Source organism: Natator depressus, chromosome 1, assembly GCF_965152275.1.
Source record: "Natator depressus isolate rNatDep1 chromosome 1, rNatDep2.hap1, whole genome shotgun sequence".
NCBI classification, from domain to species: Eukaryota; Metazoa; Chordata; order Testudines; family Cheloniidae; genus Natator; species Natator depressus.
This window is the reverse complement of record NC_134234.1, coordinates 222,563,895-222,584,850: the sequence shown is the minus strand read 5'-3', so window position 1 is coordinate 222,584,850 and position 20,956 is coordinate 222,563,895. Positions and strand designations below refer to the sequence as shown.

Sequence of the window (20,956 nt, the reverse complement as noted above, 5' to 3'; positions counted from 1 at the left end):
GCTTGCAGATTGCTTCCGTTAGGAGGAGAAATTGATGATGGGAGTCAGATGAGTCTTATAGGGTGCAACCCTGTTTATTTACACAGAATGTGCCCAACATCCTGTTTCTCTGAACACAGCAGGAACAAACAGCAGGCAGTTTCCTTACTCACAATTCCAAGCCGCTTTCCAGCCAGCAGGCTGCCCAAAAGACGCTCTCTTGGCTTCCTCCCAGGGCCACCTACCAGTGCTTCCTTGGCTGTCTCCTACCTTTTTCTTGTCTTGTCTGCTTCAGACATACATAGGCCCTGTGTTTGCAATCAGCTCCCAAGGGAAACCCTACCATCCACAGAGCTCAGCTTCTGATCAGCCTTGCATGTAGCCGAGTCCCTTGAATGGTGGCATCCACTGTCCCCAGCTCTCTTACTCCATAAAAGGAGTTTAATTGCTTCTTCCATTTACCTTGAATGAAGGGTAGCTAATGTGCCCAGCCGCCTCAGTGCTCACCTATAGTTCAAAGACATGCCTGCTCGTAGCCACCAAACACCCTCCAGCAAAACAGTATTTTACAAAACATCAGTAAGCCTGGGTCTATACTACAAAGTTTCGTTGGCACAGCTGTGTTAGTCAGGGGTGTGAAAAAACAACCCCCCCCCTTCCAGCCAACATAACTAGGCTACCAAACCCCCACCACAGGCACAGCTATGCCAACAGAGGAGGGCTTCTGTCAGCCTAGTTAAGGTCATTCAGAGAAGTTGTGTTACTATGCTGACAAACTCCTGTTGGCATACAGCCAGTCTACATGCTGGTACAGCTATCCTGGCAATGCACTAGTAATGTAGACAAGGCCTCCCAACAGCCCTTCACACTAGGTATTTTATCTCCAGTTTACATAGCCATAGAAACTAAGTCAGAGAGTAGATGATTTAGTCATACAGTGAATCAGTTGCAAAGGAAAAAAAAAAAAATCTAGGTTCCCTGACATCCAATTCCATGCTTCAGCTTCAACATCATATCTCACCTCTTCCATCCCTATTCAGCAAAGAGCCTTTCCTTAAGAAATCAGTATGACTCACATCAGGCAGGAGGAAAGGGTCATTCTGGAGGAGCAGGACCCGCAGCTCATTCTCGTTGAGGCCACTGACTTCATGGGTCTTCAGCACTTTTCGGTTTTCATCCGTGAAGATATCATGGGAGTATTTACATGCCCTGGAAAGGAACACACAAAATTCAGATCAAATATGTTGATCTTCAACCAGGGTGGCTTATGAAAGCAACCACACCTAAAGAACAGCAAGGAAGGTGAGAGTGGGAGAAGGAAACAGAGATGAGACTAGAAAGGAAGCTTGGCAGAAGCACAGAGAACAAGGGAAGCCTAGCAAGAAATCTTAGTTATATATAATGGCCTCCATTAGCATAGACTGTGAGGTGCTCAGGTTCTTTAATAGATTTATCCTCACAACACCCCTGTGTGTTAGGGAAGTGCTATTATCCCTGTTTTGTTTTTAAAACAGATGGGGAATTGAGGCTCAGAGCGGCTAAGTGACGTCTGTGGCAGAAGGAAGTCTGGCAGAATCAGGTCCCCCAAGTCCTAGGCTAATGCCTTAAGCAGGGTGGATTAAAAAAAAAGCAAACAATGAATTTTTAAAAATTGATTTTTTATTTAAATCTGATTTAAATTAAATTAGTTTTATTTTTAAAAATAAACCTATTTAAAATTTAATTTTAAATTATGACAATCTATGTTAAGACCTAAATTTACTATAATCTATTAAAATCATTTAAATTAAAATTTAAAAATTAAGTCGTAAGTTTCCTATCAAATAACTGAGCTGATTAAAGCCACTGGCTAAGCACCTGCAACCAGCATTTGTTGAACTGCTAAACCAGCTTTTGACACCAGTAGCCTCTTGTAGGTGCAGCGAGAATTCTCTTTCAGTTTATTCAACTAGTTCAGTTCAATAACTACTTCATTCAAAGCTAAGAAACTAATCTGGAATTGAAAATGCAGGGATGCTTGTTTTCTTCTTACAATCTATGCATAAAAACTAGGCCCTGGTCTACACGGGGGCTGGGGGGGGGGGGGGGGTCGACCTAAAATATGCAACTTCAGCTACGCGAATAGCTGCCGCTCCCCCGTCGACTCTGCTTCCGCCTCTCGCGAACTGGAGTTCCGAAGTCAACGGGGAGTGCGTTTGGGGGTTGATTTATCATGTCTAGATGAGACACAATAAATCGATCCCCGATAGAGCGATCACTACCCGCCGATCCAGCAGGTAGTGAAGGCCTGCCCTAGGTGTGAGAGAATAAGATCTACAAAAAGCTTGAAGGGCGTGATGACCACAGAAACAATTTGTTCAATTCACTAACAGCAGATACTACTGCTTTTCTTTAATAAATCAGTTAGTTTTAAAAGCAAAACTTGTTTTGATATTTTTTTCTTATGTACCCAGCCCACTGAAAGTAGTTTGTTGGGTGCCTCCATCTGGCTGTGTCACATGTGCCAGCTGGGCACATCTTGGGGGGAAAACTCTGCCCCTTCAGTCTTTTAATCGATTCTTGTTTTTCCACCTTGTCCCCCTAGGATTACCATACAGAGATCCCCAAGTAGAGGACACTCCCGGGGGAGGGAACTGGGGAGGTACAGTTTGGAGGAGGGGGGCCACTGGATGGGTGTGTTGTACTGGGAGGGGGAGTTAGGGTTAGGCTGCTCCAGCTCTGGCAGCTGCTCTGGCCCTGGTGGCTAACCCAGCCCGCATAGGTGCTGGAACTAGGGGTGCTACTGCATCCCCTGGCTTGAAGTGGTTTCTATCACTTACAGGATTTACAGTTTGGTTCTATGGCTCTCAGCACCCCCACTATAAAAAACTGTTCCAGCACTCCTGCCAGCTCCTGTTCCAGCACCAGCCCTGGCCACTGCTTCTGCCCCAGTCCGGCCACAGCAGTCAGCCCCTAGGGGCTGACTGCTGGCCGCTGACCCGACCCCGGTCGCTGCTCCTGCAGCGGAGGCAGACAGCTGCTCCAGCCCCGCCATTGCAGCAGGGCTGAAGTTAAAGAAGTCACGGAGTCCTGTGACCTCTGACAATATTGTATCCTTACTAATAAAAAACAAAATGAACTTCTGCATAGCTTAGTCAAGGACAAGGAGCTTGAAAATGACATGGATGGTGAGAGGAAGCTTGTGAAGTGTGTCAGAGTGACATGGTCAGAAAAGCAGATGGGGAAGATTACTTTAGCACAAAAAAAGTAAAATCGGATAGAGAAGGTGGTGGTTACAGATTACAGAGAAGGACATGGCAAAAGTGGTTGCAGTGGTATGGAGTGGTTGCACAGAAAGCAGCAACAGTTTGTCAAGCGCTCAAAGGTGCACTCAGAATAGAGAAAGAAGTTGAATAGGACAAGGACGTGGTTCACCTTGCTGACAAGGAAGGTAGAGGAAAGATTTAGAAAAGTTTAAAGAAATATGGAACCCAATCTTATGGGTTGTGTACAAAGGGAGGGGAGAAATGGTGGAAGACATCAGGACAATAAAGTATTAAAAGGGATCGGTTTATCTCAGAGCAACAATAGGCCATTTGCAGTGAGAATGAAGGACAACAAAAGAATGGTCTCAGGAATGCTGAGGGAACTAGGATGGATCCAGAAACAATGCTAACTGTTAGTCTGGCTAGTCTGAAATGTGACTCAGTAAAGCCCTGTAACTATGCATACTAAAATAAAATATATAAAATAAAACTTCTCCTGTCACTGTTCAATTTAACTACTGTTTAGTGCTTACCCTCTGAAGATCTGACTTTTGAACCTTCTGTTCACATGCTGCTATTGATCTGCCCCTTGTCCTGTACAAGACTTGATTCCTGTAGTTTTTTCCCCTCCCAGTATCATTATATAACACTACAGGTTTGCCTGGTGTTTTATTAACAAATTGACCTTATTTTCTGTCTTAAGGAGTTTATGATCTAAGACCCCTAATTCCGCATTAGGACCTGAAAGTATAGGCTCCTAGGCCTGTATGGAATCCTACTTGTACTGAATAAACTGAAAACAGTAAAGTCAACAGGGCAACGACGGGGAGGTGGGGAGAAATCAAGAGCAGGATAGGTTCAGAGGGTGATACTCCTGCATATTTAAGTGTAGATTTGATCCCTAGAGTCAAATTCTCTTCTGGGTTATTCCAGCATAAACCCAAAGTAACCTACAACAAATTCTATTGGACAAGTAGTGGATAATTTATTGTAGAATAAATCCCTGTTAAAAATTCCTATGTTAAGAAAAAACTTTGCACTGCCTAAGAAAAGAGGAACTATTTGCCCAGGAATGCATTTTATCTACATTTTATCAAAATGTTGTCTCCTTCTTTATGAGCCTAAAGGAAATGAATAGATTTGAATATCTCCCTATATATGTAAAACAACAACGTTATAAAATGCAGATTGTGGGGCTGAGGAGTGAAAAGCCTCATTAAAAATAATGCAAAGCACAGCATATTCTCTTTGGAAGGAATCAGAACTATTGTTCTTCCAATTCTGTCTCTTCTTAACTAACTTATTTTAACAGGCTATATAAGCAAGATATGTTGGATTTTCCTACACGTGGAATATGCCTGAGAGGGGTCAGCACAGGGTGGGTTAGGACAAATTACACCACCACCATAATCTTTGGATATAACATCAGTCATTAGTGAGGACACACTGGTCATATCCAGAGCTAAATCCCACCTAGGCCACTTTCAACTGAGCAAGTTTCCTATAGGGCCCTTTATCTCCAAGCGCGAGCGAGGAGTACCACTTTCCAGTCACATAATGCTTCCTGGAGGACAGGAATATTTTTCATGACTCCCCATCCAGCAATTCAAGGCATCAGATCAGCATTTCTGCTCAGTGGTTTGAACATTGGCCTACTAAATCCAGGGTTGTGAGTTCAATCCTTGAGGGGCCATTTAGGGATCTGGGGCAAAAATTGGGGATTGGTCCTGCTTTGAGCAGGGGGTTGGACTAGATGACCTCCTGAGGTCCCTTCCAACCCTGATATTCTATGATTTCTCAAATGTGGTCACATGCAGCTACCTGGGAATTTTTCTGTGGCCACGACAGCCTCCTGTGTGGAGAATGGGGGAAAAGGCAAAGCAACAGCCCCTCCTTCCAGTGTTCAGCTGTTGTCCTGGAGGTGCTGCCTTGGTGTTTGCTGGCACCGCCAGCTGGGGATTGGTGCCCTGCACTACGCAGCCTCCTTAGGGGTCCAGGCAGTGCCTCTGCAGATGTTTGGGGATGGTGTGCAGGATGCGGGAGGAACCTTGGATTCCACAGGTGGCTGGTGAGTTCCCTGACCCACCTTCCTGGGAGTGGTGGGGGCTCAGGCTTCAGCCCCCATGCTCCAGTGGTGGGATTCACACCTGAGCTCCCACTCCCAGGCTCTGGTTCCCACCCCTAGGGTTCCTGCCTCCAGGGCTCTGGGCTTCCATTCCCAGCGCTCCCACTCCGGGCTTCTGGCGGCGGGACTCTGGGCTTCAGCCCCCGATAGCAGTGTGCCATGGTCAAGAGGCAAGGACCAGGATGGGCCTTGGGTGTGAGACTGTGGAAGGGAGATTGGGGAAATGGAGGGAGGAAGGCAGCAGGGCCCGAGGGGGGATGGGTTGTGGGAGGTAGTTGGGGCAAATAAAGAATATCATACATATGTTTTTACATATATAGGGTGTTATTTTTGTTATTGAGTCTGCAAACAAAAACAAAAACTCTACATAAATTACAATGATTTGGACACATTTATTTGTTTTTCCTAAAATTTAGTAAGTATCTTAGCACAATTTGTCAGAAAGGCCAGCAGCAAGAGTTGGTGGCTACACTTAGGTCACCAAAAAAAATGGTTGTGAAAACCCCTGCATTAGATCACACTTGTGCCCACATCCTAGTTAACTCCTGTAAGCCCTTGATTAAGCTTTCAGTGCTTCCTTCAATGCCTGGAAAAGCACCAGTGTGGGAACATCACATGGTTATCATTTGCAGGCTCCCAGTACCAAGAAAGAGGGGTATTTCAGTGTTTAACAGATTCAAGTTGTGAGCACAGGTCCCAGCCACTTTAAAAGGTATGCTAATCTGTCTTCTCCACCTCCTCCACCCACTACTATGATCCAGAGTGAAAGTTTGTGCCAGCACAATCAGAAATACTGATTTGAGACTGTCCTTTTACAACTCCCAAACCACTGGTTGTCAGTCCCCTTCATCTCTTTTAGTTTCTCTTTGCCCATTGGTACCAGTCCCCTTCTTGCATTTACAACATTTACAACACACACTTTGCTTCTCTACAAAAGAAAAAGGATACTAAACTTTCTAAACTACTACATGCCACAAGGGGCCACAGCAATGGTTCCCTCAACCCACCCAGCAATATTGTTAATCTATCCAACTATACTCTTAGCCCAGCAGAAGCAGCTGTCCTATCTCGGGGCCTCTCCTTCTGCCCCTCCACCCCCACGAACATGATACAGTTCTGTGGTGTCCTAGAATCCTATTTTCTATGTCTCCGACTCAAGGAATATTTCCAACACACCTCTGAACAACATACTAAACCACAGAGACCTCCCTACCAACACTACAAAAAGAAGGATTCTAGGTGGACTCCTCCTGAAGGTCGAGACAGCAGACTGGACTTCTACATAGAGAGCTTCCACCGACGTACATGGGCTGAAATTGTGGAAAAGCAGCATCACTTGCCCCACAACCTCAGCCGTGCAGAACACAATGCTATCCACAGCCTCAGAAACAACTCTGACATCATAATCAAAAAGGCTGACAAAGGAGGTGCTGTTGTCATCATGAATAGGTCGGAATATGAACAAGAGGCTGCTCGGCAGCTCTCCAACACCACTTTCTACAAGCCATTACCCTCTGATCCCACTGAGAGTTACCAAAAGAAACTACAGCATTTGCTCAAGAAACTCCCTGGAAAAGCACAAGATCAAATCCGCACAGACACACCCCTGGAACCTCGACCTGGGATATTCTATCTACTACCCAAGATCCATAAACCTGGAAATCCTGGGTGCCCCATCATCTCAGGCTTTGGCACCCTGACAGCAGGATTGTCTGGCTATGTAGACTCCCTCCTCAGGCCCTACGCTGCCAGCACTCCCAGCTACCTTTGAGACACCACTGACTTCCTGAGGAAACTACAATCCATCGGTGATCTTCCTGATAACACCATCCTGGCCACTATGGATGTAGAAGCCCTCTACACCAACATTCCACACAAAGATGGACTACAAGCCGTCAAGAACACTATCCTCGATAATGTCACGGCTAACCTGGTGGCTGAACTTTGTCCTTACCCATAACTATTTTACATTTGGGGACAAATGTATACCTTCAAATCAGCGGCACTGCTATGGGTACCCGCATGGCCCCACAGTATGCCAACATTTTTATGGCTGACTTAGAACAACGCTTCTTCAGCTCTTGTCCCCTAACGCCCCTACTCTACTTGCGCTATATTGATGACATCATCTGGACCCATGGAAAAGACGCCCTTAAGGAATTCCACCACGATTTCAACAATTTCCATCCCACCATCAACCTCAGCCTGGTCCAATCCACACAAGAGATCCACTTCCTGGACACTACAGTGCTAATAAATGATGGTCACATCAACACCACCCTATACCGGAAACCTACTGACCGCTATTCCTACCTACATGCCTCCAGCTTTCACCCTGACCACACCACACGATCCATTGTCTACAGCCAAGCTCTGCGATACAACTGCATTTGCTCCAACCCCTCAGACAGAGACAGACACCTACAAGATCTCTATCAAGCATTCTTACAACTACAATACCCACCTGCGGAAGTAAAGAAACAGATTGATAGAGCCCGAAGAGTTCCCAGAAGTCACCTACTACAGGACAGGCCTAACAAAGAAAATAACAGAACGCCACTAGCCGTCATCTTCAGCCCCCAACTAAAACCCCTCCAACGCATTATTAAGGATCTACAACCTATCCTGAAGGATAACCCAACACTCTCACAAATCTTGGGAGACAGGCCAGTCCTTGCCTACAGACAGCCCCCCAACCTGAAGCAAATACTCACCAGCAACCACATACCACACAACAGAACCACTAACCCAGGAACCTATCATTGCAACAAAGCCCGTTGCCAACTGTGCCCACATATCTATTCAGGGGACACCATCACAGGGCCTAATAACATCAGCCACACTATCAGAGGCTCGTTCACCTGCACATCCACCAATGTGATATATGCCATCATGTGCCAGCAATGCCCCTCTGCCATGTACATTGGTCAAACTGGACAGTCTCTACGTAAAAGACTAAATGGACACAAATCAGATGTCAAGAATTATAAAATTCATAAATCAGTTGGAGAACACTTCAATCTCTCTGGTCACACGATTACAGACAAAGTTGCGATATTACAACAGAAAAACTTCAAAACCAGACTCCAGGGAGAAACTGTTGAATTGGAATTCATTTGCAAATTGGATACTATTAACTTAGGCTTGAATAGAGACTGGGAGTGGCTAAGTCATTATGCAAGGTAACCTATTTCCCCTTGTTTTTTCCTACTCCCCCCCCTCAGATGTTCTTGTTAAACCCTGGATTTGTGCTGGAGATGGCCTACGTTGATCATCATACACATTGTAAGAAGAGTGATCACTTTAGATAAGCTATTACCAGCAGGAGAGTGGGGTGGGGGGAGAGAAAACCTTTTGTAGTGGTAAACACCCATTTTTTTCATGGTTTGTGTGTATAAAAAGATCTTCTGTACTTTCCACAGTATGCATCCGATGAAGTGAGCTGTAGTTCATGAAAGCTTATGCTCAAAACAAATTGGTTTGTCTCTAAGGTGCCACAAGTCCTCCTTTTCTTTTTGCGAATACAGACTAACACGGCTGTTACTCTGAAACGATTCTTGCATTGCTTTACACTTCATACCACTGGTCTGTCTACAACACTGCACTTGCCCACGAAGCTTGCACAAGCACTTCTTGTGAAAGCGGAGTAGGCTGACCAGGTGTCCAGTTGCCGACCAGAACACCTGGTCGAAAAGGGACCGTGGCCATCACCGCCAACCGGGCCATTAAAAGTCTGGTCAGTGGTGCTGCAGTGCTAAGGCACCCTAGTCCCTACTTGTCCTGGCTCCTTGCTGCACCCCAGAAGCAGCCAGCAGGTCCGGCTCCTAGGTGGGGGGCTCCCCCAATGCAGCTCCATGCGTTGCCCAGGCACCAGCTCTGCACTCCCATTGGCCAGTTCCTAGCCAATGGGAGCTGGGGGGGAGAAGTGCCTGCGAGTGGTGGGTGGAGCCTCCTGGCCCCCAGCCTGGGACCCAGACCTGCTGGCTGCTTCCTGGGCACGCGCAGTGCCACTACCAAGACAGCCAGCCAGCCTGCTTTAGCCCCACAGACTGTGAACCGCCCGAGGTAAGCCCATGCGCCAGCCACGAGCCCCAACCCCCTACCCCAGAGCTTCTTCCTGCACCCCAAACCCCTCATCCCCAGCACCTGCCCAGAGCCTGCACCCCCAGCCCAGAACCCTCAACCCCCCTGCACTCCAACCCCCTGCCCCAACCCAGAGCCCCCTCCCACACCCTGAATCCCTCACCCCCGGCCCCACCCCACGCCCACAGCCCTCACCCCCTCCCACATCCCAACTTCCTGCCTCAACCCACAGCCCCCTCCTGCACTCTGAATCCCTTGGCCCCACCCCCCCAGCCTGGAGCCCCCTCCTGCACCCTGAACCCCTCATTTCTGGCCCCATCCTGGAGCCCACATCCTCAGTTAGAGCTCTCATCTGCTCCTGCCCCCCAACCCCCTGCCCCAGCCCAGTGAAAGTGAGGGTGGGGGAAAGCGAGCCACTGGGGGAGGGGGAATGTAGTGAGCGGGGAGCGGGGTCTTGGGGAAGGGACAGGGCTAGGGTGTTCAGTTTTGTGTGACTAGAAAGTTGGCAACCCTAAAGCAGAGTCACATCAGGGACACAGCGAGCACACAGCAGGAGCCCCCTTACTTATGCACCTGTGCCTGGGGTGGGAAAACTACAGCAGAGTGGAGCTGTGGTGGGCCGCCTGGAGCAAGGAGGCTGCCCTGAGGGGGCTGCTGTCCCAGAGAGGAGGCAGAGCTGGTCAGAAGTGGGAAGCTGCCAGAGGTCCCTGAGCAGGATGAAACTTGAAAGTGAGGACTGAGTTGAAAGATTATCTGTTTACTTAAGAAACTAAACCTCCTTGAAAGGTACTGCATGTGGCGGTGTATTTTGGAACTGGGGAGAAGCTGTGCTGGTGACACCCCCTCATCTAGAGTACTGTGTGCAGTAGAGGTCACCACATACGGAGGGTTCAGAGAAGGTCCTTGAGACTAACTATGGAGCACAGAAAAACTATCATGAGGAAGGACTGAAAGGAATGTGTTTATATTAGAAAGGAGACATGATAAAGTTATATCACATAATGAATGATCTGAATGCGTGGGCCAGGAAAGTCTGCTGGCCCTGTCTCAGAACACCAGCACAAGGGACATTCAATTAAATTGAAAGATGGTGCTAAGCTAGCCTTATGGGCTACAGTGGCAAATTCAACATTAATAAAAGAAAAAACTTTTTCACGCAATGTGAGATTCATGCCCACAGGATGTAATTTAGGCCAAGAATTTAGCAAAATTCAAGGAGAGATTGGATATTTATATGAACAACAAGAATATCCAGAGTTGTTAGAGCTAATGCTAAAAACAGTATGGGGAGAGAGAGATTCATGCAGCAAGGAGGCAACCAAATTTAACTATGGGTATGTCTACACTACCCGCTGGATCTGCACGCAGTGATTGATCCAGCAGGGATCCATTTATCGTGTCCAGACAAATCGATCCCCGAGCGCTCTCCTGTCAACTCATGTACTCCAGCGCCATGAGAGGCACAGGCAGAGTCAACAGGGGAGCGGCAGCAGTCGACTCACCGCAGTGGAGACACCACGGTAAGTCGATCTAAGTATGTTGACTTCAGCTATGTTATTCACTTACCTGAAGTTGTGTAACTTAGATCGATCCCCCACCCAGTGTAGACCAGGGCTATGAGAGATAAGAATGAGACCTAATGGGGGGCAGATTGTTCCATCTCTGCCTACTGCAGACTTCTAACTCTTCTCAAACATCCAGTTCTGGCCACTGTCAGAGACAGGATACTGGACTAGATGGGTCTGTTCTAGTATGGCAATTCCTGACTACGTAAAGCAACCTTTCCATCCTCTAAGTTTTGGGCCCTCCGCGTCTTATTTTAGAAGGTGGGTTGATTTAAAATCATTCATTTTGAATCTTGTTTTGCCTCCCCCCCCCCCCCCGAAGATAAAACTGATTCTCATTAGTTGGTGTAATCTGGTATTTCTTTTTGCTAAGAAGGAGGGTACACTACACCTATACACATTTAAGACATTATATAGCTTAACATACATTTTATTGATATAAAATGGTGAATAGTTCATATTTACTAGACTATAATTGTTACTTATGATTTGTATCAAGTTGCAGTTAGATGAAAACTGAAATTCAATTAAATGCACAAAACCAGCATTTTAAATTTGCTTAAGTAAATATAACTACCTTAAATATGTTGGATTCAGAAGAAAAAAGTAAGTTTATCAAAACAGGTTGTGTGTTTAACACTGATTTATTAAACAAAGGAAGGTTTCAGAGTAGCAGCCGTGTTAGTCTGTATTCGCAAAAAGAAAAGAAGTACTTGTGGCACTGTAGCCACTGAATGCATCCGATGAAGTGAGCTGTAGCTCACGAAAGCTCATGCTCAAATAAATTGGTTAGTCTCTAAGGTGCCACAAGTACTCCTTTTCTTTTTGTGAATTCTCAGTATGTTTCTCAGCTTTGAATTAACTAGCTGGATAAACTGAAATGAAGAAAATACTCTCTCTGCACCTGCAGATGAGGCTACGACTATCAGCAGGTCATCAACAAACACTGGCTACAGTTTAGCTAGCAACTCCCACCCATTCAATGGCAAGGGCACCAATTAGCGAGTTTCATATACAGGACTAGAGGTAGGCTCCCAGGCAGAATGCTTAACTGTACAGCATTAGTGTGGAATGTGAGTTCTGCAGAGAGGTGCTTCTCCCAGCTTGTGCCCCTGGGGCAGGGAGTCAGAATGATGGGTCGTCCAGCTTTCATCCAGATCACACCACGCGATCCATTGTCTACAGCCAAGCTCTAGGATGCAACCGCATTTGCTCCAACCCATCAGACAGAGACAAACACCTATCAAGCATTCTTACAATTACAATACCCACCTGCTGAAGTGAAGAAACAGATGGACAGAGCCAGAAGAGTACCCAGAAGTCACCTACTACAGGACAGGCCCAACAAAGAAAATAACAGAACGCCACTAGCCATCACCTTCAGCCCCCAACTAAAACCTCTCCAACGCATCATCAAGGATCTACAACCTATCCTGAAGGACGACCCATCACTCTCATGGATCTTGGGAGACAGGCCAGTCCTTGCTTACAGACAGCCCCCCAACCTGAAGCAAAATACTCACCAGCAACCACACACCACACAACAGAACCACTAACCCAGGAACCTATCATTGCAACAAAGCCCATTGCCAACTGTGTCCACATATCTATTCAGGGGACACCATCATAGGGCCTAATCACATCAGCCACACTATCAGAGGCTCGTTCACCTGCACATCTACCTATGTGATATATGCCATCATGTGCCAGCAACGTCCCTCTGCCATGTACATTGGTCAAACTGGACAGTCTCTACACAAAAGAATAAATGGACACAAATCAGACATCAAGAATTATAACATTCAAAAACCAGTTGGAGAACACTTCAGTCTATTTGGTCACTCGATTACAGACCTAAAAGTTGCAATTCTTTAACAAAAAAACTTCAAAAACAGACTCCAACGAGAGACTGCTGAACTGGAATTAATTTGCAAACTGGATACAATTAACTTAGGCTTCAATAAAGACTGGGAGTGGATGGGTCATTACACAAAGTAAAACTATTTCCCCATGTCTATTTCCACCCCCCCACCCACTGTTCCTCAGACATTCTTGTCAACTGCTGGTAATGGCCCACCTTGATTATCACTACAAAAGGTTCCCCCCCTCCTGCTGGTAATAGCTCACCTTAAGCGATCACTCTGGTTACAGTGTGTATGGTAACACCCATTGTTTCATGTTCTCTATGTATATAAATCTCCCCACTGTATTTTCCACTGAATGCATCCGATGAAGTGAGCTGTAGCTCACGAAAGCTTATGCTCAAATAAATTGGTTAGTCTCTAAGGTGCCACAAGTACTCCTTTTCTTTTTGTAAAAACCAAGAATCCCTGGGGGAGGAGGGAGGTATTGAAGAGACAACGAAGGGGACTCAGAAGACATACAGCTAAGCTCTCTGAGCCAAGTTTACATTCAGAAAAGAGGGAGATGAGGGAGCAGGAGTGAAAAGAAGGAGCCAAAACCCAGGGGAGGGATAGCAGTAGTAGAGTGGGAACTTCTCTATACCTGTGGTACCCCATCACCGTAGTATCTGAGTACCTCAGATCATAGTCCCACGGTGAGGTAGAGCAGTGCTGTTATCCTCATTGTATAGATAGGGCACTGATGGGGACACAGGCTAAAGGACAGATTTTCAGGCACCTAGTGGGATTTTCAGAAGTGCCTAGAAGGTTAGGTGCTTTGTAAACCCCACTAGATGCCTCTTTGGGTGCCTAAAAACCTTTGAAACTCTGTCCCTAATACCTGAGGTCATATAGAACGAAGAACAGAAGTTGTATACACAGAGTCCATAAAGTGAACAAATTATTGTCATGATTTGTATTATTCACTGGGCACTATCTGTGTGCTCAGCACTGTTCAGGATATGCCAGTAAATGTAGTTCCGGAGCCAATGCATACAAGATGTGTAACTCTGGATAAGATGGCTCAGATAGATAAATATTAAGTGTATAGTTACTGACCACATATTATCACAGTGAACATGTGATAACGTATCTATGAGTGAAGGCGCTGATGGCGATAGAAGTTTTACTTGATTAAGGACTAGAAGATTTGACCCTCCAACTTTCTTTCAAGAGGAAAAGCTGCCCAGAGCTCTTGTGCCTGTTTATTTTCCTTTCCTGCCTGCAGTGGCCCTGATATACCTCAGAACTCTCAATTTTTTCCCCCTCAACTTTAAAACATGAAATTTTGTAGGTGTTTGGTTTAAAATATTCTCCTGTGAAAACTGCAACTCAATCACTGTAGTGTTATGTTTAAGGCCCTTCTGGAAAGGGACTAGCCTTTAAACAGAAGTGAAAATAGTGTTACTAACTCTCATGATTTTGTCATGAGTCTCATGATTTTTGTGTTTTGCTTAAAGCCCCAACTCCTGGAGTCAAGTGGCTGTGTGATGATTTCAGCCTTCATTCTTAAAGAAAAATGAAGTTTCTAGCCCTTGTGGCTGTGGAGAAAGCATCAAAATGTGACCCCAGGGCACCCTAAAGGCTTATTTTTACATAATCTCATGATTTTTGGTGAGCCCGATTCATAGTATTGCCAACCCCAAATATTCAAAAATCATGAAAGACTACGTGTGAGTTTCACTCCTGTTTAAAGTCTGTTTCTAGTCTATTTGTAGTGAGGTAAAACCCCTACAGTCCCAGGCAGGTGCAGTATAAACTCATGGGAACATGCCCTAGCAGGATGTTTCCAAAAGTTAAATGAGCTATTCCAAGCTTGATGAACTGCAAAAAGAGTCATAGAAAGTAACCTAGATTTTTCTACAATTGTTACATTCAAGAGTTAGTAACAAAGTAAGAATATACATTACATTTTTAAACCTAACCAGTGTCCCTTAAGTGAATGGACAGAATATTATTAGAGCTGAGTGGATCTAATATTTATTTATTTAATTTTCTCTTTCTTTATATAGGAATTAGAAATTATTGACAGGAGCACTGTATCTAAGTTATCTGCAAAAAAACAAGAGTTTTCAGGTGCCCAAGTAGCCTCTGGAATCATAGTTAAAGTTGTGCACTCTCCCCCACCGAAATCTGAAACTGTGCCCCTGCTCAAGGATTTCACAGAATCTCAGAAATGTAGGGCTGGAAGGGACCTCGTGAGGGCATCAGTCCAGTGTTTCTCAACCAGGGTCTCGGGCCCTGTGGGGAGCAGGTTTCAGGGGGTCCACCAAGCAGGACCAGCGTTAGACTACCTAGGGCCCAGGGCAGAGAGCCTAAGCCCTGCCAGGCCCTGGGCCCCTGCCACTCGTGGCTGAAGCAAGAAGCCTGAGCAACTTAGCTTTGTGGGGGCACCCTGTGGTTTGGGGGCCCAGGCAATTGCTCTGGTTGCTACTCCTTAACCCCAGCCCTGGCTTTTATATGCAGAAAACGGTTGTTGTGGCACAGGTGGGTGGTGGAGTTTTTAATAGCATGGGGGGGGGGGAGCGCGCTCAGAAAGAAAGGCTGAACCCCTGGTCTAGTCCATCTGACTCTCTTCAAAACTTCGGCAGCAAACACTCACTGCTTACCATTATTTGTTACTTAACTTTAAATCAACGGATTATACTTGGGCCTTAATATAGGATCATAATTTCAAATATTTGTATTTTAAAAAAGAAATATATTTAAACAAAAAAAAAAAGCCTGATTTTTATGTATATAAATAATCGATTTTTATCCACCCTTGTTCAGTGCAACCTCAGGGGTTCATTAGTTACATGCCCCACCAGCCTAGAGTACCCTATCAAGAGTGCAAGGCACAAACCACCAGGCCCTCTGCCTGTGTTGCCAGAGATCCCATGCCCTCCCCCTCACTTTGCACCCTGGTGCCTAACCGACCCCGTCCCCCCACTATTGCTCCTGGTACCAGCTCCCTGCTCCTTTCCCCTCCCCCTCTTTGCACCTTAGGGCCTGTCCGCCTACTCCCTCCCCCCAGTGTTGCCCCCGGTGCCAGCCTCCTCCCTTCCCCTCCCCTCCTTTACACTCACCGGACTCCAAAGTTGCACTTGCCCATGAGGTTGAGCTTGCAGAAGTGGAGGCGCTCGCAGCCCTCACACTCCTTGCGGACGCAGAGCCGCAGCGGGGACACAGCCAGCACCCAGCGGGAGCCCCCCTCCTTGTGCACCAGAAACCTCTCCTGCCCCACATCCTGCAGGATCTGCTCCAGCTGCTGCTCGGAGAGCTCCACGTGCTGGGGGATCTTGCTGTACTCCAGCCGCCCCCCGTTAGAACACAGGACCTTGGTAATGAAGCTGCAGACCGCGGGGTCAGACATGCTTGCTTTCGAGCCCAGGGGGTTACTGACTAGGCAGCCTAACACGGCTGCTACTCTAAAACCAGACTAGGCAGCCTCTCCGTCCGCTCGCTCGGTTTCGTGGGCGGATCAGGCTCCTCCTCCCATCCAGCTGGAAAGAAGAATCGAAACTGAAGGCAGAAAAGTATGCCTTTGGGTGACGGGCGGCAGGGCAGTGGTTTAAGGCAGCAAATTAAAAAGTGATAGCATGCAAAATATGTAGGAAGAGTGAAGGGCATTTTTATACCCAGTATATTTCCTTTTGAAATGTGGGTGCCTTTGCCCTTTTCTGTGACATGCGTTTATTCATTCCCACTTGTAGAATTGCAGTCGAGAGGGGGAAAAGACATCATCTCCTTTACAGAATAAAGTTAAGGGATACAAGTTGCAAACTAGAAAGATGTTATTATCTTGAACATACAGTGTAGGAGGAGCAGCAGAAGGCCATTTAAACTGGGAGGGTCAGTTTTGCCCTTTCTGCCTGACCCTCCTCTTCCCCACTCTGGCACCAACCACCACCAGCAGCAGCCTGACCCTCCTGGCCCATGCACCCTTACGCCCATCCCTTCTGAATGTTAATGAGTGGCATTGCAACCGTGGGGGCTGTTAGGATATAGATATTCAGGCCTGTCTGCAAAAGCCTGTACTTTAAGAATTTAGGGGTATTCTTATCACTTGGCTAGTTCTAGAGGTATAAAAGAAAGAATCAAAATCACTGTCTGCTGGTGTAAGGGCCCTCTCTTACTGTGACTGTTTGAGGCCCTGTTCTTAGGCTAAGGCCTTTGGCTAAGCAGCAGAGGCAGCCATAAGCCAGGAAGCGAACAGTCACATCCTCACATTCCAAACTAGTCACATTGAAAGAAGGTGCTATTGGGCTGTTAGGAATACAATCCTGTCCTGAATACAATCCTGTCCTGATAATTCCTATCACCTCCAGAGAAAGGGAAGTGCCTAGAAAATGTAAGAGGAAACTTAGTTTGATAGCATCCTGTCTGGCAAGAACTCACTTATCAATAGCTGGGATGTGAAATCCTCACTTCTGTATTGTTTTGTCATTAGAGTTCCAACTTTGCTATTGTTTGTCTGTATAATCTCTGTCTAGTTCTGTGATTGTTTCTGTCTGCTGTATAATTAATTTTTGCTGGGTGTAATCTAATTAAGGTGGTGGGATATAATTGGTTAGCTAATCATGTTACAATATGTTAGGATTGGTTAGTTAAATTTCAGTAGAATGATTGGTTAAGGTATAGCTAAGAATATTACTATATAAATTAGGGGCAAACAGGAAGTAAGTTGGGATTCAAAAATAAGGAAAAAGGAACTTGTATTTAAGCTTGCTGGAAGTTCACCCCAATAAACATCGAATTGTTTGCACCTTCGGACTTCGGGTATTGTTGCTCTCTGTTCATGCGAGAAGGACCAGGGAAGTGGGAGAGTGAAGGAATAAGCTCCCTAACAGGGGCATGGCCAAAAAGTAATCAGCGCCACGCCCTGGGTGGACCCTGGCCGTACAGCCTCTGCAGTGAAGATTAGGATAAACATGTTTATATGCAGGTAATGGGTGTGGTAAGAGGCGGCCCTGAAACATAAGCCCTTGTATCAGAGGCCTGGTATGAGACCCAAGCACTGAACTAAAGTAGTGGTCAAGACTTTGCTAGCATAAAGCAAAGTTAAGCTGTGCGCCAGAGGGAGGCCCTGCTCACAGAAGCTGGCAAGGCGGCTGATGTTGCAATTATACACATACCCAAAAACAGGTACTATGCACTAGTAATATAAACATGTGCCAGGAATGGTACCGGAACATTTCGATACAAGCACATTCCACATAGATAACAAGGAACAGACTGACCAATCCTAAAGATTGCGGCAGGAGGGTAATAGGAGAGAGTTGTTTCGTTTGAACCAACATGTACAAGGTGAGAGGTGGTACCCTAACACGTAGAAGGGTTGCACCTCTATATGTCGGGAGCAATGTGTAACTTGGTTGTACATGTGTATAAAAGCGTACCCTTGAAGAGTTGTCTTTGACTGGCCTAGGGGGCAGTGGCAAGTCCTGCCACTGACTGAGCTGGCCCATTGTCAGGGAGCACATATGTACTAGCAGAACTGTAGATATCTGATCTGGGGAGCTAGAGACTGTTTTGCTTGGCAGTAAACCTGGCTGGGTGCCTTCGTACCTTATCAGTCTGTGGTCATTGGGGATTCTCTCGGGGTCTGCTGTGTCAGTGATCTGCAGAGCTGGGGCAGCATATAGATGGAACACACACATGCAGCCGATTGTTATCAACATTGAACAGAGCTGAGCACAACACTGGTGACGTTTGAGGACAATAGGCGAAAGCTCAAAATAAATGTAAAAATCCCATTAGTCCTGAGATGGTCTTTTGAGCCAGTATAATATAACCGGCAAGAGCTATAGCAGCCCACAAGTCATGTGTGCATGTATAAGAGTAAAACCAAAAAAATAAAATAAACCCCCAAAAAACACCAACCCCTCCCCCAGCTTCAAATGCATCACTGAAGTCAATGGTGTTACATTAGATGAATATATCTTTCCAAATCCACAATCCCCGGCTAGACAAATGATTGTGATGGACTCTCAGTGGACACTAAGAGTCAGAAATTTCCCCCAGGTTGTGTGCGCGCATGTGCGTTTCAAAGCTATAACTTAAATAAGAAGGAAGAAAAGAGTGCTACCATTCTGAAATATTGTTTATGTAGGACCTACACATTGTGTCCTTGCCATTCCTTCTGCTAGCCATGAAAGCAGCAGCTAATTAATACAATCTATGTGCGAAGCTGTGCTGATATAATAAACGATTGCGCAGAACCAAGCAAGTAAATAAGTTTTGTTAATTTCCAATGGGGTTTGTTTGTGGGGGGAAAAAAGAGCAGTGGGAAGGTAAACACACATTGAGGAGAAAAGTCAGTTGTGGTTAAACTGAAAATTTAGAGTAAATCCATAAAGGAAGAAATTTAAATGTTAAACATTTAAACAATGCAGAGTTAGAAGATTAAACTAATGAAGTTAACTTGTCGTTTAGTATTAGGAAGTTACACACAAATACTGAGGGCATGTCTTCACTGCAGCAGTGCTTTAATGTGGCTGTGTAGTCACACCACTCCTCTTCTTACAGGTTACCATCATGTCTGTGGCTGCTTGAGCAGCAAATGCCTAGAGCTTGGCCCATTGCCGTGCCACACAAAACTGAAGAAATTAAAGACTTCCTGCTCACAGCCAGGAGGAAGGATCCAAAATCTGTTAAGATCAAGAATCAAAAGACCATGAAATTCAAGGTGTGCTGAAGCCAGTACCTATACCAGGGGTCGGCAACCTTTCAGAAGTGGAGTGCTGAGTCTTCATTTATTCACTTTAATTTAAGGTTTCATGTGCCAGTAATACATTTTAACGTTTTTAGAAGGTCTCTCTCTAAGTCTATATTGTATAACTAAACTATTGTATGTAAAGTAAACAAGGTTTTTAAAATGTTTAAGAAGCTTCATTTAAAATTAAATTAAAATGCAGATCCTGGGGTGCACACACCCCTGGGGGGTGCAAAATGCCCCTTCTGGGGGTGTGAGATGTGAGACTTTAAGAAGGAAAATCATCAAACACACACAAAATTAAGCACAGGCACATAAGTACAACTACTTTCATCAAACCTATGTATTTATTAACATTATATACATTTAATTATTACTGTAATATACAAAGTTTTTAAGCTAATTGTAGTGTAATTTTTGATAAGGGCTGTAGAGCACTGGGCTAGCTGCCAGTACCCCAAGCTGGCAGGAGGGCTGACCAGAGCTGGAGGCCTGGACCCTGGCTGGCAGGGGGCCTGGCAGCTGGAACCCCAGACCAGCAGCAAGGTGGGTGGAGCCCACTCTGGTCCCAGGCCAGCAGCAGGCTGAGCGGGGCTGATGGCCGGGACCCCAGCTGGCAAGGGGCCGACGGCTGGAACCCCAGACCATCAGCAGGCTGAGCGGGGTGGCAGACAGAACCCCAGACCGGCAGCAGCTCACCCGCTGCTGGTCTGGGGTTCCACCGGCTCCTGCCAGCCGGGGTCCCAGCTGCCAGCCCTGCTCAGCCCACTGGGGGTTCCGTTACCCAGGCAGGAAGCTGGCTGAGCAGGACTGGCAGCCAGGACCCCGGCTGGCAGCAGCATGCCAGTAAAAATCTGCTCATGTGCTGCTTTTGGCACACGTGCTGCAGGTTGCAGACCGCTGACCTATACATTCTGCTCATCGCAGATAAGGAGAAGGCTGAGAAACTGAAGGCGTCCCAGCCACCTGGTTTGGCTGTGGAAGAACTGAAATGAACCAGTCATGCAGAGCTTTTTTCATGTATTATAATAAAAAAAGAAGAGGGAACTGGTTTTTTGTTTTAAAAAAAAACACCAAGCAGAAGCTTCAATGTAGACAGAGCACTGGAGATTGTACCATAGCAATATTGCCAAGCCAAGAGATGACCTGCACCTGCCAATAGTGGGATGGGGAGAGGAGGGAAGCAGAGTGAGGGAAGCCAACTTCAGCAGTGTTACTGAGCATGCTCAGTGACCCTCCATGCAACACCTCTGGCCAAGCCCAAATGTTAACACACAAAAAAACCACACCATGAGAGACAAGGTTGATGAGGTAATATCTGTTATGCCACAATGGCTAAAGAACAGAGTAAAAGGAGCAGT

General features: G+C 46.1%; 1 protein-coding gene and 1 pseudogene across 1 annotated transcript in view; one reads left to right on the top strand and one right to left on the bottom strand.

Moving 5' to 3' along the window:
• Positions 1 to 16,319, bottom strand: part of LOC141975745 (protein mono-ADP-ribosyltransferase PARP12-like) — a 44,627-nt gene extending 28,308 nt beyond the window's left edge. The window contains exons 1-2 of the mRNA XM_074936360.1: positions 15,967 to 16,319; positions 1,056 to 1,188 (exon numbers count right to left, since the gene is read on the bottom strand). Of these exons, the coding sequence (XP_074792461.1) occupies positions 1,056 to 1,188; positions 15,967 to 16,253 (420 nt within the window). The 5' untranslated portion in view covers positions 16,254 to 16,319. The remainder of the gene's footprint in view (positions 1 to 1,055; positions 1,189 to 15,966) is intronic.
• A 1,730-nt stretch (positions 16,320 to 18,049) lies between these two features.
• LOC141986925 (large ribosomal subunit protein eL38 pseudogene) lies at positions 18,050 to 20,590 on the top strand (annotated as a pseudogene).
• Positions 20,591 to 20,956: the final 366 nt, after the last annotated feature.